The 18,414-nt window shown below is 35.6% G+C and overlaps 1 protein-coding gene across 7 annotated transcripts in view; it reads right to left on the bottom strand.

Moving 5' to 3' along the window:
• Positions 1–1,399: 1,399 nt before the first annotated feature.
• TMEM19 (transmembrane protein 19) overlaps positions 1,400–18,414 on the bottom strand; it is a 30,270-nt gene continuing 13,255 nt past the window's right edge. For 3 of the 7 annotated variants that reach the window (XM_058190501.1, XM_058190505.1, XM_058190506.1), the window contains exons 2-7: positions 11,068–11,221; positions 8,596–8,709; positions 6,604–6,741; positions 5,780–6,031; positions 4,531–4,740; positions 1,400–2,778 (exon numbers count right to left, since the gene is read on the bottom strand). In XM_058190501.1, the coding sequence (XP_058046484.1) occupies positions 2,615–2,778; positions 4,531–4,740; positions 5,780–6,031; positions 6,604–6,741; positions 8,596–8,709; positions 11,068–11,200 (1,011 nt within the window). In that variant the 5' untranslated portion in view covers positions 11,201–11,221 and the 3' untranslated portion in view covers positions 1,400–2,614. The other 4 variants (XM_058190500.1, XM_058190502.1, XM_058190504.1 and 1 more) reach the window with 4 other exon arrangements.

Raw genomic sequence — 18,414 nt, 5'->3', positions numbered from 1 at the left:
AGGCTCAGGATAAAAAAGCCTTGGGCCATTTTTTTTCTACATTGTCCTTTTGCTAGGAGAGTTAAAGGATTTTTTTAAAAAAAAACAACTGAAACTGCTTTCGGGCTGTGGCCATGCGTTCATCAGTAATCAGGTAAGTGCCTTAGAATCTCTACTCTTACTTGTAGAAAACATGTTTTCTACAAGTAAGAGTACAAGTAAGGTTCTGCTGATGAGGAACTCGGGTGAGATCGCCAGAGGAGACTTTAATTTTTTTTAAAAAAAGTTTAAAGTCTCTGCCGATCGCAGCTGAGGGGTGGGATCCTCAAAGGCTTTTTTTTTACTTTTAAAGGCCTGTTTTGGCTGAAGCAAAACTGGCTTTTAAAAGTAAAAAAAAACCTCTGCAGATGGTGCGGCTCAACAGAGGCAGGGGGGGCGGGGCCAGGGATTTTTGCTACCGGTCCTCTGAACCAGCAGCCGCCATCGCTACCGGATCGCGCGATCCGGTCCGATCCGGGAGCATTTCACCCCTGATGTGGATCCAGACTGTTGCAGGCAATATGCTGGCTCTATAAACTGCCCAGAGAGTACTATAAAGCATTATGGGGCAGTCTTAAGTACTATTGCTAAATGCTAGTGCTATGAATTTAACTAAAAAGGATGTGTAAGTCATTGGCAGTATATTAGTTAGCAGCAACCCAAGTGATGATAATTATAACAAATGCACTGTTCCAAAAGTACTTTTGGGGTTCAACATCTTACACGAACCAGCCATTGTGGTTCCCAGTACCAATGTATGGCTGTGAAAGTTGGATCATAAAGAAGGCTGAGCACCAAAGAATTGGTATTTTCAAATTGTGGTATTGGAGAAGACTTACTAGAGTTCCCTGGACTGCAGGGACATCAAATCAGTTAATCCTAAAGGAAATGAACCCTGAGTGTTCTTTGGAAGGACAGATACTGAAACTGAAGCTCAAGTACTTTGGCCACCAGTTAAGAAGAAAGGACTCATTGGAAAAAACTCTGAAGTTGGAAAAGATTGAAGACAAAAGGAGAAGAGAATGAAAGAGGATGAGATGGTTAGATAATGTCATTAATGAAATGAACATGAATTTGGGCAAACTCCAGGAGACACTGAAGATATAATTCAATGTTGAACTTGTTGAGGATGTTCTCCATTATTTGACTGTTAATTGATGCAAAGTGAAATAGAAAATTCTTAACTTTTAATTTGTGTTTGTTAAAATGTCCATCTTTTATGATAATTTGCTTTTCTATAATGATTCTTGATAGCAAAAAGAGTTGCCATTTTTTAGAATTGATCCTAGCTAAAGTGTTAAGTTAACCAAAATGATATTAAAGTTGTATGATTTTTGTCAACATATCAGTGTTCTGTAATGATTAAACAAAACAGACTGACTGCCATTTTAAAGTCATTTTTATTTGAACATATTTGTAAGAGCTTCATTTGGGACACATTTTCTACATGTATTTTCAAAAAAGATGCCTACTGCTCTATCATGATGTATAAATACCTCGAGGCACAGAAAAGATTTCAATTTGCATTCCTCTCTCCAACTCATACATTCCATTAAATATTGTGTTTTCTATTTTTCTTATTTATAATTAATTCACAATGCTTCACTGATATCTATATTTTAACCAGATCTTCATCAATCCAATCAATTTCTTGGGTTGCATTAAGATTTTATTATCTATTTTCATTGCATTTGTAATATAACTTGCCAATGTATTTTTAAAAAATTATACAAGGAAAAATAAAAAGTAATTTATCAGTAAGAGTTGTTTTCAGTTTAATTGAATTTCACTTTTGGCCCAATCTTTATGAAGAAATAAACCTATCTATTCAGATATCAGTGGTAAGTTATTACAATTTAAAATACAACATCCATCTCAAAGATCAAACAAATTTTGAACAAATATAAGTATTTGTTCTATATGCCAGGATAAAACTATAGCTAATAAGTTACAGACAGTGGCCAAAGCATAAATTCTTGTTTTTTAAGCATAATATTTTAAACCCAATAAATTAAATTTTAAACTTTAAGCACCAACAGGACAGTATTAGGTTTCATACTATACACATTTTAAAAAGTATTTTAATGGCAAAAAGCAAAGTTGTGATTGTATTGAACATTGTACCTAGAGTGGTCAGTTCACTAGCTATAGTACAATAGGTCCCCACAAAAAAAATAGATTTCAAAATAATATGGAAAGTTTAGCATTTAGTTTAGTCACTAGACCAAGATCCTTTACTTGTTCAGGTAGTTGTAGTGGCATTATATCCACAGGTTATTTTAGTCTTCCAAGTTCCCATTTGCCTAATAGATTATAGAGAATGAAGTGCAATCAAATATTCTATCAAGTAATAACTCAAGTGATAACTATAGTCTATTACATAAGAAGAATATTAAATCAGGACTCCGCCTCTTCCTATCTGTCTTAGCTACCTAAAACTGCTGCAGGAAGTATCACTTTAATAACCTAGTGATTCCTCATGCTTTCAGAACAGTTGCAGGAATGTATTCCAGTCTAGAATTATAAAGACTTTTGGTGGAGAATCTTTTAGGTCACAGCTTGTTTGAAGAAAAAAAATGCAAGTCGATACTTGTCTTCATCCTCTTGGCCAAAATCCCCATGCTATTCCTGGCAATAACAAAGCAATGACTACAGAGGAGAAGAGATTAACTGCATTGTTATCCAGGATTGGTTTACCAGAAATATGTGTTGCATTTTCTGTCTGATGGTTGACAACCATTCCAGTACGTTTATCAAAACCTGAAGAAGCAGTAAGATAGCATGTTAACCAAATGGAGAAAACAGTCTTCAATAACATAATATAGCATCAACTATATGTTCCAATGACCACAATTTAAAACCATTGTAAAGATCTTAATTTTACTTTTATTGAAAACAATATTTAAACACTCAAAATGCTTGTTTAAAAAACTGTTTTACATAAAATGGTATTCCTTATTTTTCATCAGGAATCAATCATTACAAAAAGAATTTAAGGCTAGAATATTTATTTATGGTCAACAACCACAATATCCTAAAACTTAAACTGTGAGATTAATATTCTACAGTAGCATTGTAACCCACATCAGCAAGTGAACAAAATTCAGCCACTTTTCTAGAGTTCATATGTGGCTTGCCTGCTAAAATAATAAGGTCTTATAATACTTACATCAATTAAGATCAAAATTAAGACCTGTATCTGACTGAATAGAAAGGACAATAGTAGAAGATTAAGGGCAACTGATTTAATTTTCCTAAGAGATAGATACGTTATTGAAAAACCCTGCCATTAAATCACTCTTCTATTAATTGTGAATTTTGTCATTCTCAAGGTAAGAGTTTCCCAGGTAAGAGTTTACTTCACTTTGAGCCAGCTATTGACAAATTGTGAGATTTATTGCTAGTGGAAGGTGGAACACTAGACATCAGAGCAACAAATGATTGAAAAAAATGTATCTGAGGATAAGGTAGGCTGTAATCCTATATATACTTTTTTCAAAAACAGCTCTGTGACGCTCCATCAACTTTTAATTTCAATCTATTCCATTTCAGACAGGGAAAATGTTCTTTTTTAGATTAGACATGTCTAAACATGAAGGGAAAAAATTGTTCTTGTGTAATTGTTTATATTTCTGTTGGTTAGCCAAGGGATTTATAAACCTGTTATTTTAATGTTGTAGGTAGCAGGGCTGCACACAGCTTTGGATCTGATTGCAGTTAGACACTTTGGAGTGCATGAAAGTGCTTGTGGACAGCCTGTCTGCAAGTCTTAAGGCAGCATCTATGCAAGTCCAAGAAAAGTCATTGATTCATGAAAGACTTGCAGACAAACCCATTGTTTCCATTTTCACTAGAATAGTTTTAATTATTTAGATTTAGGAAGAATATCAACTTCCACTCCCCCAAATGCTAATAGAATCGAACTCTAAATTAAGCTCCCAGCTAAGTTGCTTAACTTCAGTACAATGTTTGTTATGTCTTGTTAAGAATTTTTCAGCATTAGTCTTTATTAAAAGGTAAAGGTAAAGGTACCCCTCGCACATATGTGCTAGTCGCTCCCAACTCTAGGGGGTGGTGCTCATCTCCATTTCAAAGCCGAAGAGCCAGCGCTGTCCGAAGACCTCTCCATAGTCATGTGGCCAGCATGATTCAACGCCAAAGGCACACGAAGCACTGTTACCTTCCCTCTAAAGATGGTCCCTATTTTTCTACTTGCATTTTTTACGTGCTAGGTTGGCAGAAACTGGGACAAGTAATGGGAGCTCATCCCATTACGCGGCACTAGGGATTCGATCGACAAGCTCAGCGTCTTAGCCACTGAGCCACCACGTCCTCCTTCAGTCATTATCTGATGCTAATTGGAATAGCAATATCGACTAGTATTTTTAATTTATTTAATATAAAACAAAAGTATTTAAGATAAACTTACTCTATGGTTATCAATCCTACATGTTCTAAATGGTAAGATTACATTACTTTTCTACTAATCTAAAGATTTATTTAAAAACTTACCACTGTATTGCATTGTTGCTCCTAAGTAGGAATCAATGATAGAGCCTAATAAACCAGCAGAACCACCAAACACAATAATTGGCCATTGTGGAGCAGATATATCCAAATCATTCACAAAAATCAACTGGGAAATGAAGTAAGCCATGCCAACGAATGTGCCTCCAAGCAGACTTGAAATTAAACCCACTAAAGTAACACCTCCATTAGTACCTAAAATAAAACATTCCAAAATTAGCATCCTAAATGTTTAAAATTTGCATTACATACAGCATAACATAATTTTGCACCTGACATATTGCACGTACTTGGTCAATATAATCTAATTTTAAATAAAATAACATTGACAATATCCATCTTTGTTCTTTTTGCAGCACAGCAAACTAGTAAGACAAAAAGGAGAATCCATTTTAAACTAACCTCAGCAATACCATGTGCTAACACTGATGCAGCATTCTAGCTAAATCCACTTAATTAAAAAACTTGGAACAAAGCTCAGTTTTTCTCTTCCCAGAAATGCAGTATTAATACTGATACCAACCATACCCATAAGTGAACTTCAAACAGCATTCCAATCATGTTCATTTCAGTGACCAGATTACCATATTGTATTCAACTGAGATTTGTTTTAAATAGTAATGTCCTGGTTAATACATGACACAAATGTATCACCCAAAGAACTGCATTATGCTTTTAGCAAGTGATGATATTGTTATAGTTGAACTGAGAAACATTTGTATTATACCAATATAATATATATATATAGGTTTTTACTCAAACTCAAGTTTTCCAAGGGGACTTACAATATTACAAGAACAGATTAATACATAGTGCATAATAACATAAAAGCAACAGAGTACTGAAAGTTTCTTTGCAGCAAATTGCAAGAATAAAAAGTCTTTGCCTGGCATTTTAAACACAATAAAATTAATTCCAGGCATATTTCAATCAGAAAGCGCATCAGAAAGCTATGTGTAAAAATGCCTTCCCTGACGGACAGTTCACAATAGGAAGACACTAATCCTCGACTTGTGACCAAAATTGAACCCAGAATTTTAATTGTAAGTTGTTATGATTGTAAGTTAAGTCACTGTGTGAACAGAGTTGATCTTATGACTATTTTTATTACAGATGTTAAGCAAGTCACTGAAATTATTAAGAAAATCACATGCTCATCAATCCATATCTAGAATGTTGTGAGACTATCTACTACCATTCATTCAGCTAAGATAATTTTGAAATTCAAGCTCACCTACAGGAACTTTTTTCCAGGTTGTTATTAGCCGAGGTTCATGACCTATGACAGTGCCAATTTCTGAAGCCCAGGTGTCCCCAGCACAGCAGGCCAAAGCACCCAGTAATGATAGACACATCCAGGATGCTGTATATTGTTTAGAGAAATCTACTGGAATTTCACCAGGTCCATTTTCAATCATATATAGCAGAGCCAATTCTGCAGGTACACCACCATTGCAAAATACTTGCACCCAATTTCTTTGTCCACCTGTATACAAACAGAGAAGCTATAAGCTGTTAAGAGGAAACAAACATTTAGTAGCCTGGAGAGTACACACTTAGAGAAAAATTGAATAATACTATGCTTATCTCAAATCATTAAAGTTTTCAATTTTAACTCAAAGCAAAAATTAATACAAAATTATTATGTTGTTTACATGCATAATTCAGGTGATTCATTAGAAAGATGATATCAAGAAATATTTATTTGGGATTTAGCCTTCCAGTAGATATTGGTGATTAAATATATTTTTCTACCCATCCCACTTGCAACTTTCCAAAGACCACAAAAATTGGCCTCTACCAGTGCTGGCTTATAAAAAAGTTTCCATATTTTTTCACAAATGCTTTCTTATTCCAAACACATTATTCATCCTTTTTCTCAATAGAATCCTGTTCCCCAAAGAAATATTTCCAGGATCTTGTGGACTGATAAGAAAAGGGCAAAAGTGAAGTGGAGAAGGCCAGCTTCTTCCTACCCAGATCCAATCTAAGCATTACACCATTCCTTCCCTAAAATCAGGGGAAATCATTATTAAATTTCTTAAAATAAAAGCTTACCTTCTTTGTATTCTGAATCTATTTGCTTTTTTACTTCTCCTTTCCACTTGGTGAGTTTGGAAGAAGTAATGAAAAACATAAGCATGGAGGTAAAAAAGCTATAATTTGCAACAGTGAGGATAAATCCAACAATTAAACCTAAAGGAAAAGGGAAAGTTGGAGAAAAAATTACAATTTACTTTTTGCAATCATTTTCTTCCAGAAATTTAATTATTTGACTTTTTAAAAGTATTTGGCATCAACCTACATTGAAATAATAGTCCAATAATTTTATTGTTTTGTACAGACTGTGCAAGTTAAAGCAATCTTGCAGAAAGAAAACACTATGTCGTTAGTAACAATATCAAAAAGAATCACAAAACAGTGGCAGTATGGAATACTCCTATTCAGTTTTCTAGCCAGCCATATCTTGTTTTATGATATTCCACTGCATTTTTCTATAGTACTGAACATAATCTTTGAAAGTATTAGGCAATAAGATCTACAAATTCAGTATGTATGCAGTATTTCTACATAATATGGGAGTAAACTAAGCTAGCTTCCCCATGTTTCTGCATTCCATTTGTAATGGTCTAAATGCCATCATTCCAATTAATATGCCCATTAATTATTCTACCTTATCTTGATTGGAGGAAAGCACTACACCTTTAGTTCTGTTCCTATCTCTCTTCAGACCTGTTGCTTCTACCTTTATAGGTAGAATATTCTGGTAATATGACTGGAAAAATATCATCCATTCATAATCCAGGTATCTGAAGATACAGTCATATTAATTTTTTTTTTACATACCGTACTACATTTGATGTTTCTGATAGAATCTGGTATGTCTCCTAAATTCCTTTTTTCTCAGTATTCCAAATTTTATTATAAATGCTAGATTCATACAAACTGTCATAAATAAACTTATATTTCCCACTCTTCCTATGTAACTTAAAACTGTAGGTCATCTTGAAGAGGTAGCATGGAATAATCAAGATTGGTTTCTGTTAAACAAGTTAGATTAAACTTGCTAAGAATCATAATTAGACTATGAATTCCATAAAGAAAAGGTTGCACAATAATGAGTCCCAGCTTTTTAGCACAGTATTTCTAGTATAGGCAATTTTCTCGACTGTACTAATAAAGAATTAGTATGCCTACATTAATAAATTATTTTGAATATGCTAAAACATACAAAGAAAAAAGCTTACATAGCTGCCGTAGTAATCTACTGTCAATAACCTTTATTTACCTGTTCTGATATCAGATATCAGAAGAAATATCAAATTTCTTCTAAAAGCACCCCAGTGTCTTACTTTTGGTTAACCAGACATAGGATCCTAAGCTTCCTCAGACTATTTTCGATATTTAGGGGTATAGGACAACTTGACTGAATATGTATTAGTACACACACACATTCATACATATGCCTACATGTACAAACACATATACACAGATCAAATTTCATCTAATATCAGATGAAATTTGATCTATGTATATGTGTGTGTGTACATGTAGGTATAAATATATACACACATCTAAATGTAACATCTTTGTTATGAGTAACTTATTATTTGAATAACATTTATATTTACATTAATTACATAATTTGAACATAAATATCTATTCAAGTAATGAGAACTCATAACCCAGAATAGTAATCTAGATTAGACAGCATTATATGAGGTGTAAAAAATAGTTTTGCATCGATTTAGAGTCAAGCCACCTCCTGAATTCTACTTTATTTTCCATCCAGAATGCTGAAGACAATTTGCCAAATGATACATCAAATAATAAATAATTTACGTATATTTATCCCTGCAAAGTGATGGGAACAAATTATTACCACAGTAAGAATAGAATATTATTTTAACTGAAAGCTTGCACATGCAGGTAACTTTTTTAAAAAAAGCATAATGACAATAAACATTATCATCTTAATGCTAAGTTGAAAGGTGAAGGAAAATACATCTCAAAAATCTATACAATCAAAATTAAGAGATAAAGCCATACCTCCTATTGCTCCACCATGATCAAGACTCTTTTTCCTAAATGCTCGTGAAGCAATTATTAGCGGGATCAAAATTGAAAAAAGCCAGCGCCATGGAGAAATTGGCCGCAAGCTACCTAAAAAGTATATTGAAAATAGTACACAATGTCAAGACCAATATTCTATTGTACAAACCATAATGTTTTTTAAAAACTGTTGAAGAGTAAAAGCAGTTTTTATTCTTTTTTAAGTAATATACACTTGAAATTGTATCATTTTATATACAAGTACAGTAAAATATTCTGGTGGGATAGGTGAGCAGTTAGGTTCTTTGAAAAAAACAACAACCTCTAATGACATTGGGCCAATTGAAGAATTATCCTGTAGGGCAGGGGTTCCAATCCCTGATCCATGGACTGGCACCAGTCCGCAGCATGCCACCAACCAGGCCATACAACAAGTGAAGCCCCATCCACGGGATGCAGGCATTACACAAAACCACGCCCCCTCCGGTCCATGGAAAAACCCTTTCTCCAGGGAACCGGTTCCTGGTGCCCAAAAGGTTGAAGGCTGCTGCTGTAGGACATAAAATGGAAGTAATTTTTACCCTTTGTGGAATCTAGAAACATTCTGAATTCACACATATTTTTCATCCACAGCCAAAATGTTCTTATTCATTTAGTTACCTATTGACTATATTTACACTAACAACTTCTTACAGATTCCTGGCAGTTTATAATCAAACAAAATACATAAAAATCATAACAACCCTCTACATTTTCAGCAATCAAATGTGCTATGATAAAACGCTGTCATGACTGCAAGTGGAAAACTAGAAGGGACAGCACCATCCAGATCTCTGGAAACCAGTGTTAAGCATAGAGGCAATGCATGATAAAACCCCACCAGGTTCTAGCCCCTTTGCTGATTTCATTTGAATTCTCAAGATGGCCTTCTGGACCTAAATAAACTGATCAAATCAGTTTTACCTGAAACAGGATGCCCTGCCAGTAGCTAGTGACTGAGACATAAAGACTCTGCACGTTAAAAGCAGTATTTTGAATTGTTAAAATCAGTGATGGGATTCAAGTAATTTAACAACCGGTTCTCTGCCCGAATGATTTCTTCCAACAACCAGTTTGCCAAACTGCTCAGAAAGTTAACAATCGGTTCTACTGAAGTGATGCAAACTGGCTGAATCCCACCACTGGTTAAAATGCAGTATTGTAGGCTGACTCTACCCACTGCCAGGAGTTTATTTATTTATTTATTTATTTAATCACATTTTTATCCGCCCTATCTCCCGAGGGACTCAGGGCGGTTTACAGCCTGATAAAAAACACAAATATAAATACAAGATAAAACACCAATTAAAAAACTTATTAAATAAGGCTGAATATTAAAATTATGATTAAAATAATAAAACCCCGTTAAAAACCAAATTTAAAATTTAAAATTCTAGTCCAGTCCTGCGCAGATAAATAGATGTGTCTTAAGCTCGCGGCGAAAGTTTGATCGGCTCATGGTAGACTCAGTCTTCCATCTTCCAAGGTCGGGAAAATGAGGAGCCAGATTGTTGAGAGTATGTTTTACTCTTTTTTTCATAGCCTCCTTAACATATTTTCTTAACATTAAGCTATAATATGCTTAATGAATTTGAAATTATGAAGTGCTTTGTAAGCCTTATAAAAGAGAAAAGAAAGTAAATGCATACTAAACCACAAACATGTACATCCTGGATTCCAAATGTACCAGATGTAACTATCTCTTTTCTTTGAAGAAGATTAGGAAACATATCCTATCTAATTGCTTTCATTTTATTTATGCAACAATCCAGTTTAGACTATTGGCTAATATATGTTACCATTATATAGAAGTGTTTCTCACTTTAGCAACTTTAAGCTGCCTAGGGAATTTAGGGAGTTGGTGTCCACACATCTTAAAGCTGCTAAAGATGGAAACACTGGTTTTGAGGTCTCACACCATCTGAAATTACATTGCCAAAATCTGTTGGCAAAAGTTATTTTAATTGATAGATATCACTGCGACATACAGATGACAATATTTTAATTAAGAAATAGATATTTTTGTTTTCTCAAAATACCAGCTATACACACACACACACACACACATGTAGCTTTTATTATTTTTATAAATAATTCAAGGTGATGAACATACCTAATTGTGAAGCAAATAGAAGGAGGAAGGAGTATCAGTTAAAATAAATTATTGACATAATGTATACATTATTTCTACTAACTACCAATTAAACCACTAGCTATACATATATTTCAAATATTAAAGTTCTTAAAATATATAGTTTTTAATATGAATAGTTGAATATTTTTGATAAACTTCAGCAGTAACCTAAAATATTTCAGGTATAGAAATATGGCAAAAGTGTGCTTACATATCAACATTAGCTATTAAAATAATTAAAATGTGAATGCAATAAACAAACATTTCATAAATATGTAATCACTTTAAAAATTTACCATAATATGTGCTTGCGGTCATGGACACAATCCAGAAAGATAAAGAAATACATATAAGTATACTCAAAATGATGATGTTTGTTATCATTTTGAAGTAATCTTTATTGAAATCATTCCAGGAATAAAACAGCATGGAAAATCCAGAATTGATCACCTGTGTATAGAAGAAAGCAGAAAATGTTTAGATAAATAATATATATATAGATTAATAAAATATATGAAAAATCATACAATGTCAGAAAGAATGAACTAAATTTCCATGATGAGAAACACATTTCCATGGGGAGAATTTTGTTATCTTTGTGGAGATAAAGAAAATATCTGTGTACAAATTTGCCCAGTTAAAATATAATGCAATGCCTTAAATCTTTAATAGGACAACCATTCAGATTTTACGTTTTTTTGTTATTGTGTGTACAAGTAACTTGGCATGGGTGCTTACCTGTAATATAAATGCTGGCAATTCATCTCAGGAAGTACATTTTGAATGCAACATAGCAGAAAAGGGATGCATAGGTGAGTAAAGTAGAATCCTTCCTCACCTTGCACTATTACTACTGCAAATATTTGTCCGAGTCAAACTCATTACCACTAATATAGGGTTATCATTCAGAAAAAAGAGGACATGTGTCAGGCATAATCTTAGTGTAACACAGAGAGGTTTTTTTGGTATCTGGGTGTTTTAAAATTTTAAACTGTTTTCACAACAGTGGTCAAACTTTCCTATACTGCAGCCCTGTAAATTCTCTTTTCTTCTTTCTTTTCTTTGTCTATCAATAACCTAGATTTTCTTAATTTATTTCCTGCCTCCAGCAATTGGCTTCAATTCAGCCCCATCAAATCCATGATCACTGTAGTTTGTGAGACCACATGATCTGCCATACCTTTCTATGGTGATACTCACAAAGCACATGGTTGCAAATTCTGTATTAGAGCTACATATGTTCCTGAAAATAAGATTTGTTGAAAAAAATATTACAATTGAAGAACTAGTTTTTCAGTGCTGGAAAAAGTGATTTTGTATACATGAAGGATTAAGTACATTTTTTTTGCTGTAAATGTTTTCAAAGATGTCAAGAAAGGTAAATTCCTTTGTCCCCACTTGTCCTTTCCAGTTATCTGTTTGCCTTTGCCTATTCAAGATACCTGATAATCCAAACTACTAAAGCTACACTGGGAGATGAGATCTGGAGTGACAGGCTATAAACTGTTGTCACTGTATTATTATTTTTTAAAAAAAAGAACTTGTGCAAACAAGATACTAGTCAAAAGTTATCATCTTCTATACAACTATCCTTTCTGCTGTTAACTTACAAGTTTTAATAATTCACTACCAATTCAATGCAAACCTCAAAGGTATTTACGGCATCTCTGGATCCCTGCACAAGTGGGATAGCCACGTTCCTGTTCAACAGGCAACAAATAGACAAAATAGGGAGGGCCCAATCATATCCAGCACCCATTAACAGGTGTCCCCCAAGGCAATGTTTTAGATCCCACACTCTTTCTGCTTTACATCAATGACTTATGTGATCATATTAAAAGCAGCTGTGTCCTCTTTGCTGATGACGTAAAATTATTTAATACCACTGACAATACTGCTGCCCTACAAAGCGACTTTGACTATGTGTCAGAGGTTGTGCTCAACTAATATATGCTCTGTCCTGCACATTAGCAAAAAAATAAATAAATAATAAAAATAAAAATCAGACCACAGAATACAAGTTGGGCGGAAACGATTTTGTAGACGACCCTCACTTTGTCAAGGACCTAGGAGTACTCATCTCAAACGATTTAAGCCCCAGAGCTCACTTTAACAGCATTGCCAAAAAGACATAAAGAATTGTTAACCTAATCCTACGAAGCTTCTTCTCCTGTAACATTGTACTGCTAACTACGGCATACAAACCCTTTGCCAGACCAATTCTTGAATACAGCTCATCCGCCTGGATATTAACACAATTGATCAGGTCCCGAGGCATTTCATGAGAAGATTACTCCACTCCTCTACTCACAATAGAATGCCTTATACCACCAGACTCAAAATTTTGGACAATCTAGAACTGTGCCTCTGTAGTCTGATCTAAGCAAAGTACACAAAATTATCTGCTACAACGTCTTACCTGTAAATGACTTCTTCAGTTTCAACCACAATAATACACGGGCAAACAATTGATACAAACTCAAGGTAAACCGCTCCAAACTCGATTGCAGAAAATATGACTTCAGCAACAGATTGGTCAATGCCTGGAATGCTCTAGCCAACTCTGTTGTTACATCCTCAAACTCTCATAGCTTCAACCTCAAACTGTCTACCGTGGACCTCACCCCATTCCTAAGAGGTCGGTAAAGGGGATGTGCATAAGCGCACTAGGGTGCCTACTGTCCCTGTCCTACTGTCCCTATTGATCTGTATTTACTTCCTATGTTTATGTTTAAACCTATACCTGCTATCTTGTACAAGTTAGACAAATAAATAAATAAATAGTCCAAATTGAAATAGATATCCAGAATGTATACAATTCAATGGCTATTTTCAATATATTTTAATATTGGAAATATGCATATGTCATACCCTTTGGAAAAACTTCCGGCATGTATGTATAGTACAGGATAGAGTTACTCTTTGGAAGCACACAAATCGAAAGAGCCTAGGCAGGGGGGAAGCCCTCAACAATGTAAACTATGGGGAAACAGTTAAATTGCCACCATCTTCTTCCAGGCATTCTGATAAACGGCGAAGTGTTCGATTACTGCGATGAATTCGCTGTACCTATACACGCGCGTGTGTTTAAAGATACCTCCGCTCACATTACCCTCCACTTCGGGCTTCTTATTTAATTCCACTCATTTATAGAGCCTAAAATGCTCTGTTGGCAAACGGCGGTCCTACGAGTAACGCAGCTCCGTCTCTGACGGTCCTGGGGAAGAAGCATGAGCGGCTCGCCTAAAAGGCGCCGAGAGCCTGCAGAGTTTGCATCTCAGCTTTCCTGACACACCTCAGGGCTACTAGGGCCTCGCCTGGCTTCAGCCGACCTTCTTGAGGAGGGAGATACTCTTCCATCCTCTTCCCAGCGAGACGCGGATCAAACCGGCGAGACGGCACGGGAGCCCCATCAGCGCCGAACCCAGCTGCAACCCTAAGGCCATAGATTCATAGCCTAAAGACTCATACGAAGGCTGACTCTTCCGAATTAATCTTGAGCAGCTTCGGTTTCCTCCTTCCGGGGAATAAGGAGGAAAAAAATCAATTCTTTGGACGGCAGCTTGCCTTCCTCTCTGCTGAGGCAAAACGCTAAACGCAGCAGCAGAGGACGAGAGTGGGAATATTTTTTTATAGAATATTCAGCATATATATGAGAATATTTTAATCAAGACCGGTTATCATACAATAACTTCTGAGTAACATGGAGAGGGCTGCATTGTAAAAAAAAAATACGTAGCATCTCCACCAAAAGCATGCAAACGAATCTCTAGGTTCAAACAAGGTTACTTAAAGTAACATCGGATTTTGCAAAGCAGAGAATTCTTGATTGATGCTTTTATTAGGACGACTGTCATCTCATTTGGGCGGTTTCCCCATGAATCACCACAATTATATTTTCTTAATCTATACTGGCAGTTCAAGAATGTATCATAGCCATCGTTTCCAATTTGTGATAATGGATAATGGAATAAACACTATCAAATCAAGGGTGATCTCGGCGTAGGACATTTATTATCATTCTATTTTATTCCTATCTCTAGTTGTCTACTTCTTACGCGCATGCGTCTTCATGAATGGGTTAAAGTTGAGCTTTAGAACTTTATTTTTCATCAGGAAAAGTTAAGATCGCCGCGGGCGCTTTTTAGGCCGCTTTCTTCCTCATTAACACGTTTTTCTTTTTATGGGCTCCATTGCTTCCATCTAAATGGCTGGCTTTTCCTACAATTGCTATACACAACTGAAGCTCAGTCACCCCACCAGCAATTTTCAGTACTTAAAAAGTTTTCTGTCCTTCCCTAACCAAATCAAACCCCTGAAGTGCATAAGAGCACTTCGTAACTGCGTGCCTACCGTTCCTGTCCTAATGTTCCCCTTGATTGTATCCAATTTATATGGTTATTTCATGCTTATATATACTGTTGTGTTTGACAAAATAAATAAATAAATAAATAAATAAATAAAGTAGAAAAGAATTTAGTTTTACAAGTTTCACTTTTAAATGCATAAACAGTAATAAATTTAATGAGATTTTTTTCTAAGCAAAGTTAACATTTTATCTGCATTCCCCCTTCATAAATAGAATAGAATAACAAGAGTTGGAAGGGACCTTGGAGGTCTTCTAGTCCAGGGGTCTCCAACCTTAGCAACTTTAAGGCTTATGGACTTCAACTCCCAGAATTTCTCAGCCAGCTTTGCTGAGGAATTCTGGGAGTTGAAGTTCACAAGTCTTAAAGTTGCCAAGGTTGGAGACCCCTGTTCTACTCCAACCCTCTGCTTAGGCAGCATATCTTACACCACTTCAGACAAATGGTTATCCAATCTTTTCTTAAAAACTTCCAGTGTTGGAGCATTTACAACTTCTGGAGGCAAATTGTTCCACTGATTAATTGTTCTACCTGTCAGGAAATTTCTCCTTAGTTCTAAGTTGCTTCTCTCCTTTAGTTTAATTTAGATTAATTTCCACCCATTGCTTCTTGTCCTACCATCAGGTGCTTGGAAGAGTAGATTGACTCCCTCTTCTTTGTGGCAGCCCCTGAGATATTGGAACACTGCTATCATGTCACCCCATGTCCTTTTCATTAACTAGACATACCCAGTTCCAGCAACCATTCTTTATATGTTTTAGCCTCGAGTCCCCTAATCATCTTTGTTGCTCTTCTCTGCACTCTTTCTAGAGTTTTAACATCTTTTTTACATCATGGTAACCAAAACTGAATGCAGTATTCCAAGTGTGGCCTTACCAAGGCATTATAAAGTGGTATTAATACTTCACGTGATCTTGATTCTATCCCTGTTTATGCAGCCTAGAACTGTGTTGGCTTTTTTGGCAGCTGCAGCACACTGCTGGCTCATACTTAAGTGATTGTCCACTAGGACTCCAAGATCCCTCTCACAGTTACTACTATTGAGCAAGGTATGACATATACTATACCTGAGCATTTTGTTTTTCTTGCCTAAATGTAGAACCTTACTTTCTTCACCGCTGAATTTTATTTTGTTAGATAGCACCCAATTAAGATCCTTCTGTGTCTTAAGCCTATCTTCTGGAGTGTTGGCTATTCTTGCTAACATGTGTTGTCTGCAAATTTGATGAATTCTCCATCTATCCCCTCATCCAAATCATTGATGAAGATGGTGAAGAGTACTGGGTTTAAAACAGAGCCTTGGGGTACCCACTGCATACATCCCTCCATGTAGATGCAGTTCCATTGAGGACTACATGTTGAATGCAGTTGGTCAGCCAGTTATGAATCCATCTGGTAGTGATGCTGTCTAACCCACATTTTCCTGTTTTATCAAGTAGTAGGTTATGGTCTACTTTATTAAATGCCTTATTGAAGTCCAAGTAAATTATATCGAAAGCATTCCTCTGATCCATTAATTTTGACGCTTTGACAAAGAATGCAATAAGATTCGTCTGGCATGATCTGTATTTGACAAACCCATGTTTTGATTATTACTTTGTTTGCTTGTAGGTGTTTGCAGATGTGTTGCTTGATTATCTTTTCCAGAATCTTTCCTGGTATTAAGGTCAGGCTGATAGCTTTGTAGTTTCCTGGATCTATTTTTTTTTTCCTTTTTTGAAGATGGGAACTACATTTGCTCTTTTCCAATTCTCTGGCAGTTCCCCGGTGCTCCACGATCTTTGAAAGATATAGTTAATGGTTCTGAGATCTCGTCAGCCAGTTCCTTCAGAACCTTGGGGTATAATCCATCCAGTCCTGGTGATATGAACTCATCTAGGGTAGACAGATGCTAACTTATCATTTTCTTTCCTATTTTAACTTATACCAATAGCAATAGCAATAGCACTTAGACTTATATACCGCTTCATAGTGCTTTTACAGCCCTCTCTAAGCGGTTTACAGAGTCAGCATATTGCCCCCAACAATCTGGGTCCTCATTTTATCCACCTCAGAAGGATGGAAGGCTGAGTCTACCTTGAGCCAGTGAGATTCGATCTGCTGAACTGCAGTTAGCAGTCAGCTGAAGTAGCCTGCAGTACTGCACTCTAACCACTGTGCCACCTTGGCTCTTTAACACATTATGTTCCTAATCTGTTTTTTAGAAACTGTAAATGATGAATCTTAAATATTTGAACTGGTCAGATCAGGGGTGAAATACTCCCAGTTTGGACCAGATGGCCAATCCGGTAGCAATGGCAGTTGGTGTTTCGGAGAACCGGTAGCAAAAATCCCTGCCCCCCCCCTCCTATGCCCACCTAATCACCCGGTCGCCTGCTTGCTGCTTCTTTTAAAAAATGCTTTTAAAAAGTTAAAAAAAGCTCTGATGATCACAGCTGAACTGTGTGATCGTCAGAGCCTTTTTTTTACTTTTAAAAGCATTTTTTACAACCTATTCAGCCAAATAGAGTGTAAAAAATGCTTTTAAAAGTAAAAAAAGGCTCTGACAATCACAGCAGAGCCGTGTGATCGTTAGAGCCTTTTTTTACTTTTAAAAGCATTTTTTACAACCTATTCGGTAGAATAGGTTGTAAAAAATGCTTTTAAAAGTAAAAAAAATGGCTCTGACAGTCACAGCTGAGCTGCCTGATCTTAGAGGAAGATTTTGAGAGGCTCTGAAGACTGATATCAAAGTTTTGCTGTATTCCATCTTATACCAAATATAATAAAGGCAGGGCTATTTTGTGTTTCTTTCTTGTTTTCCACTTTCTCAGAAGTAAGTTGCCATTTCGCTCTTTCTTAATAGGTCACCATTCCTTTCCCAAAGATATCTCTAGCATCCAGCTCTGAGTGAATATAAACAAATTTATTTTCAAGATGTTTGCACATTGATTATAGTGACAGCCAAAGATTTTTTTGGCCATCAGTCTTTAAAAAAGTGGTCCAATTCTTCAGCTCATTAATTTCTTCATGATTCTTTAGATTGTTCATCAACCCCAAAAATCTGTTATATGAAAATAATTTAATATTACTTAACTAATAATTCTATTATTAATAATAACAAAATAACAACTAGTCCAATTGATCCTTGGGGTGGATATTGATCATGTTGGGGAACCCTGCCTTAAAATGATTTGGGTAACTTTAAACAGTACTGCTGGGAAGCAATGTTGACTCTATACTTATATGTCCTGTTTATTTTAGGCAATTTTCTTTTTGGATTAATTTGAATTTGGA

This window comes from Ahaetulla prasina, chromosome 7 (genome assembly GCF_028640845.1).
Source record: "Ahaetulla prasina isolate Xishuangbanna chromosome 7, ASM2864084v1, whole genome shotgun sequence".
NCBI classification, from domain to species: domain Eukaryota; kingdom Metazoa; phylum Chordata; class Lepidosauria; order Squamata; family Colubridae; genus Ahaetulla; species Ahaetulla prasina.
This window is presented reverse-complemented; position numbering and strand designations above follow the sequence as displayed.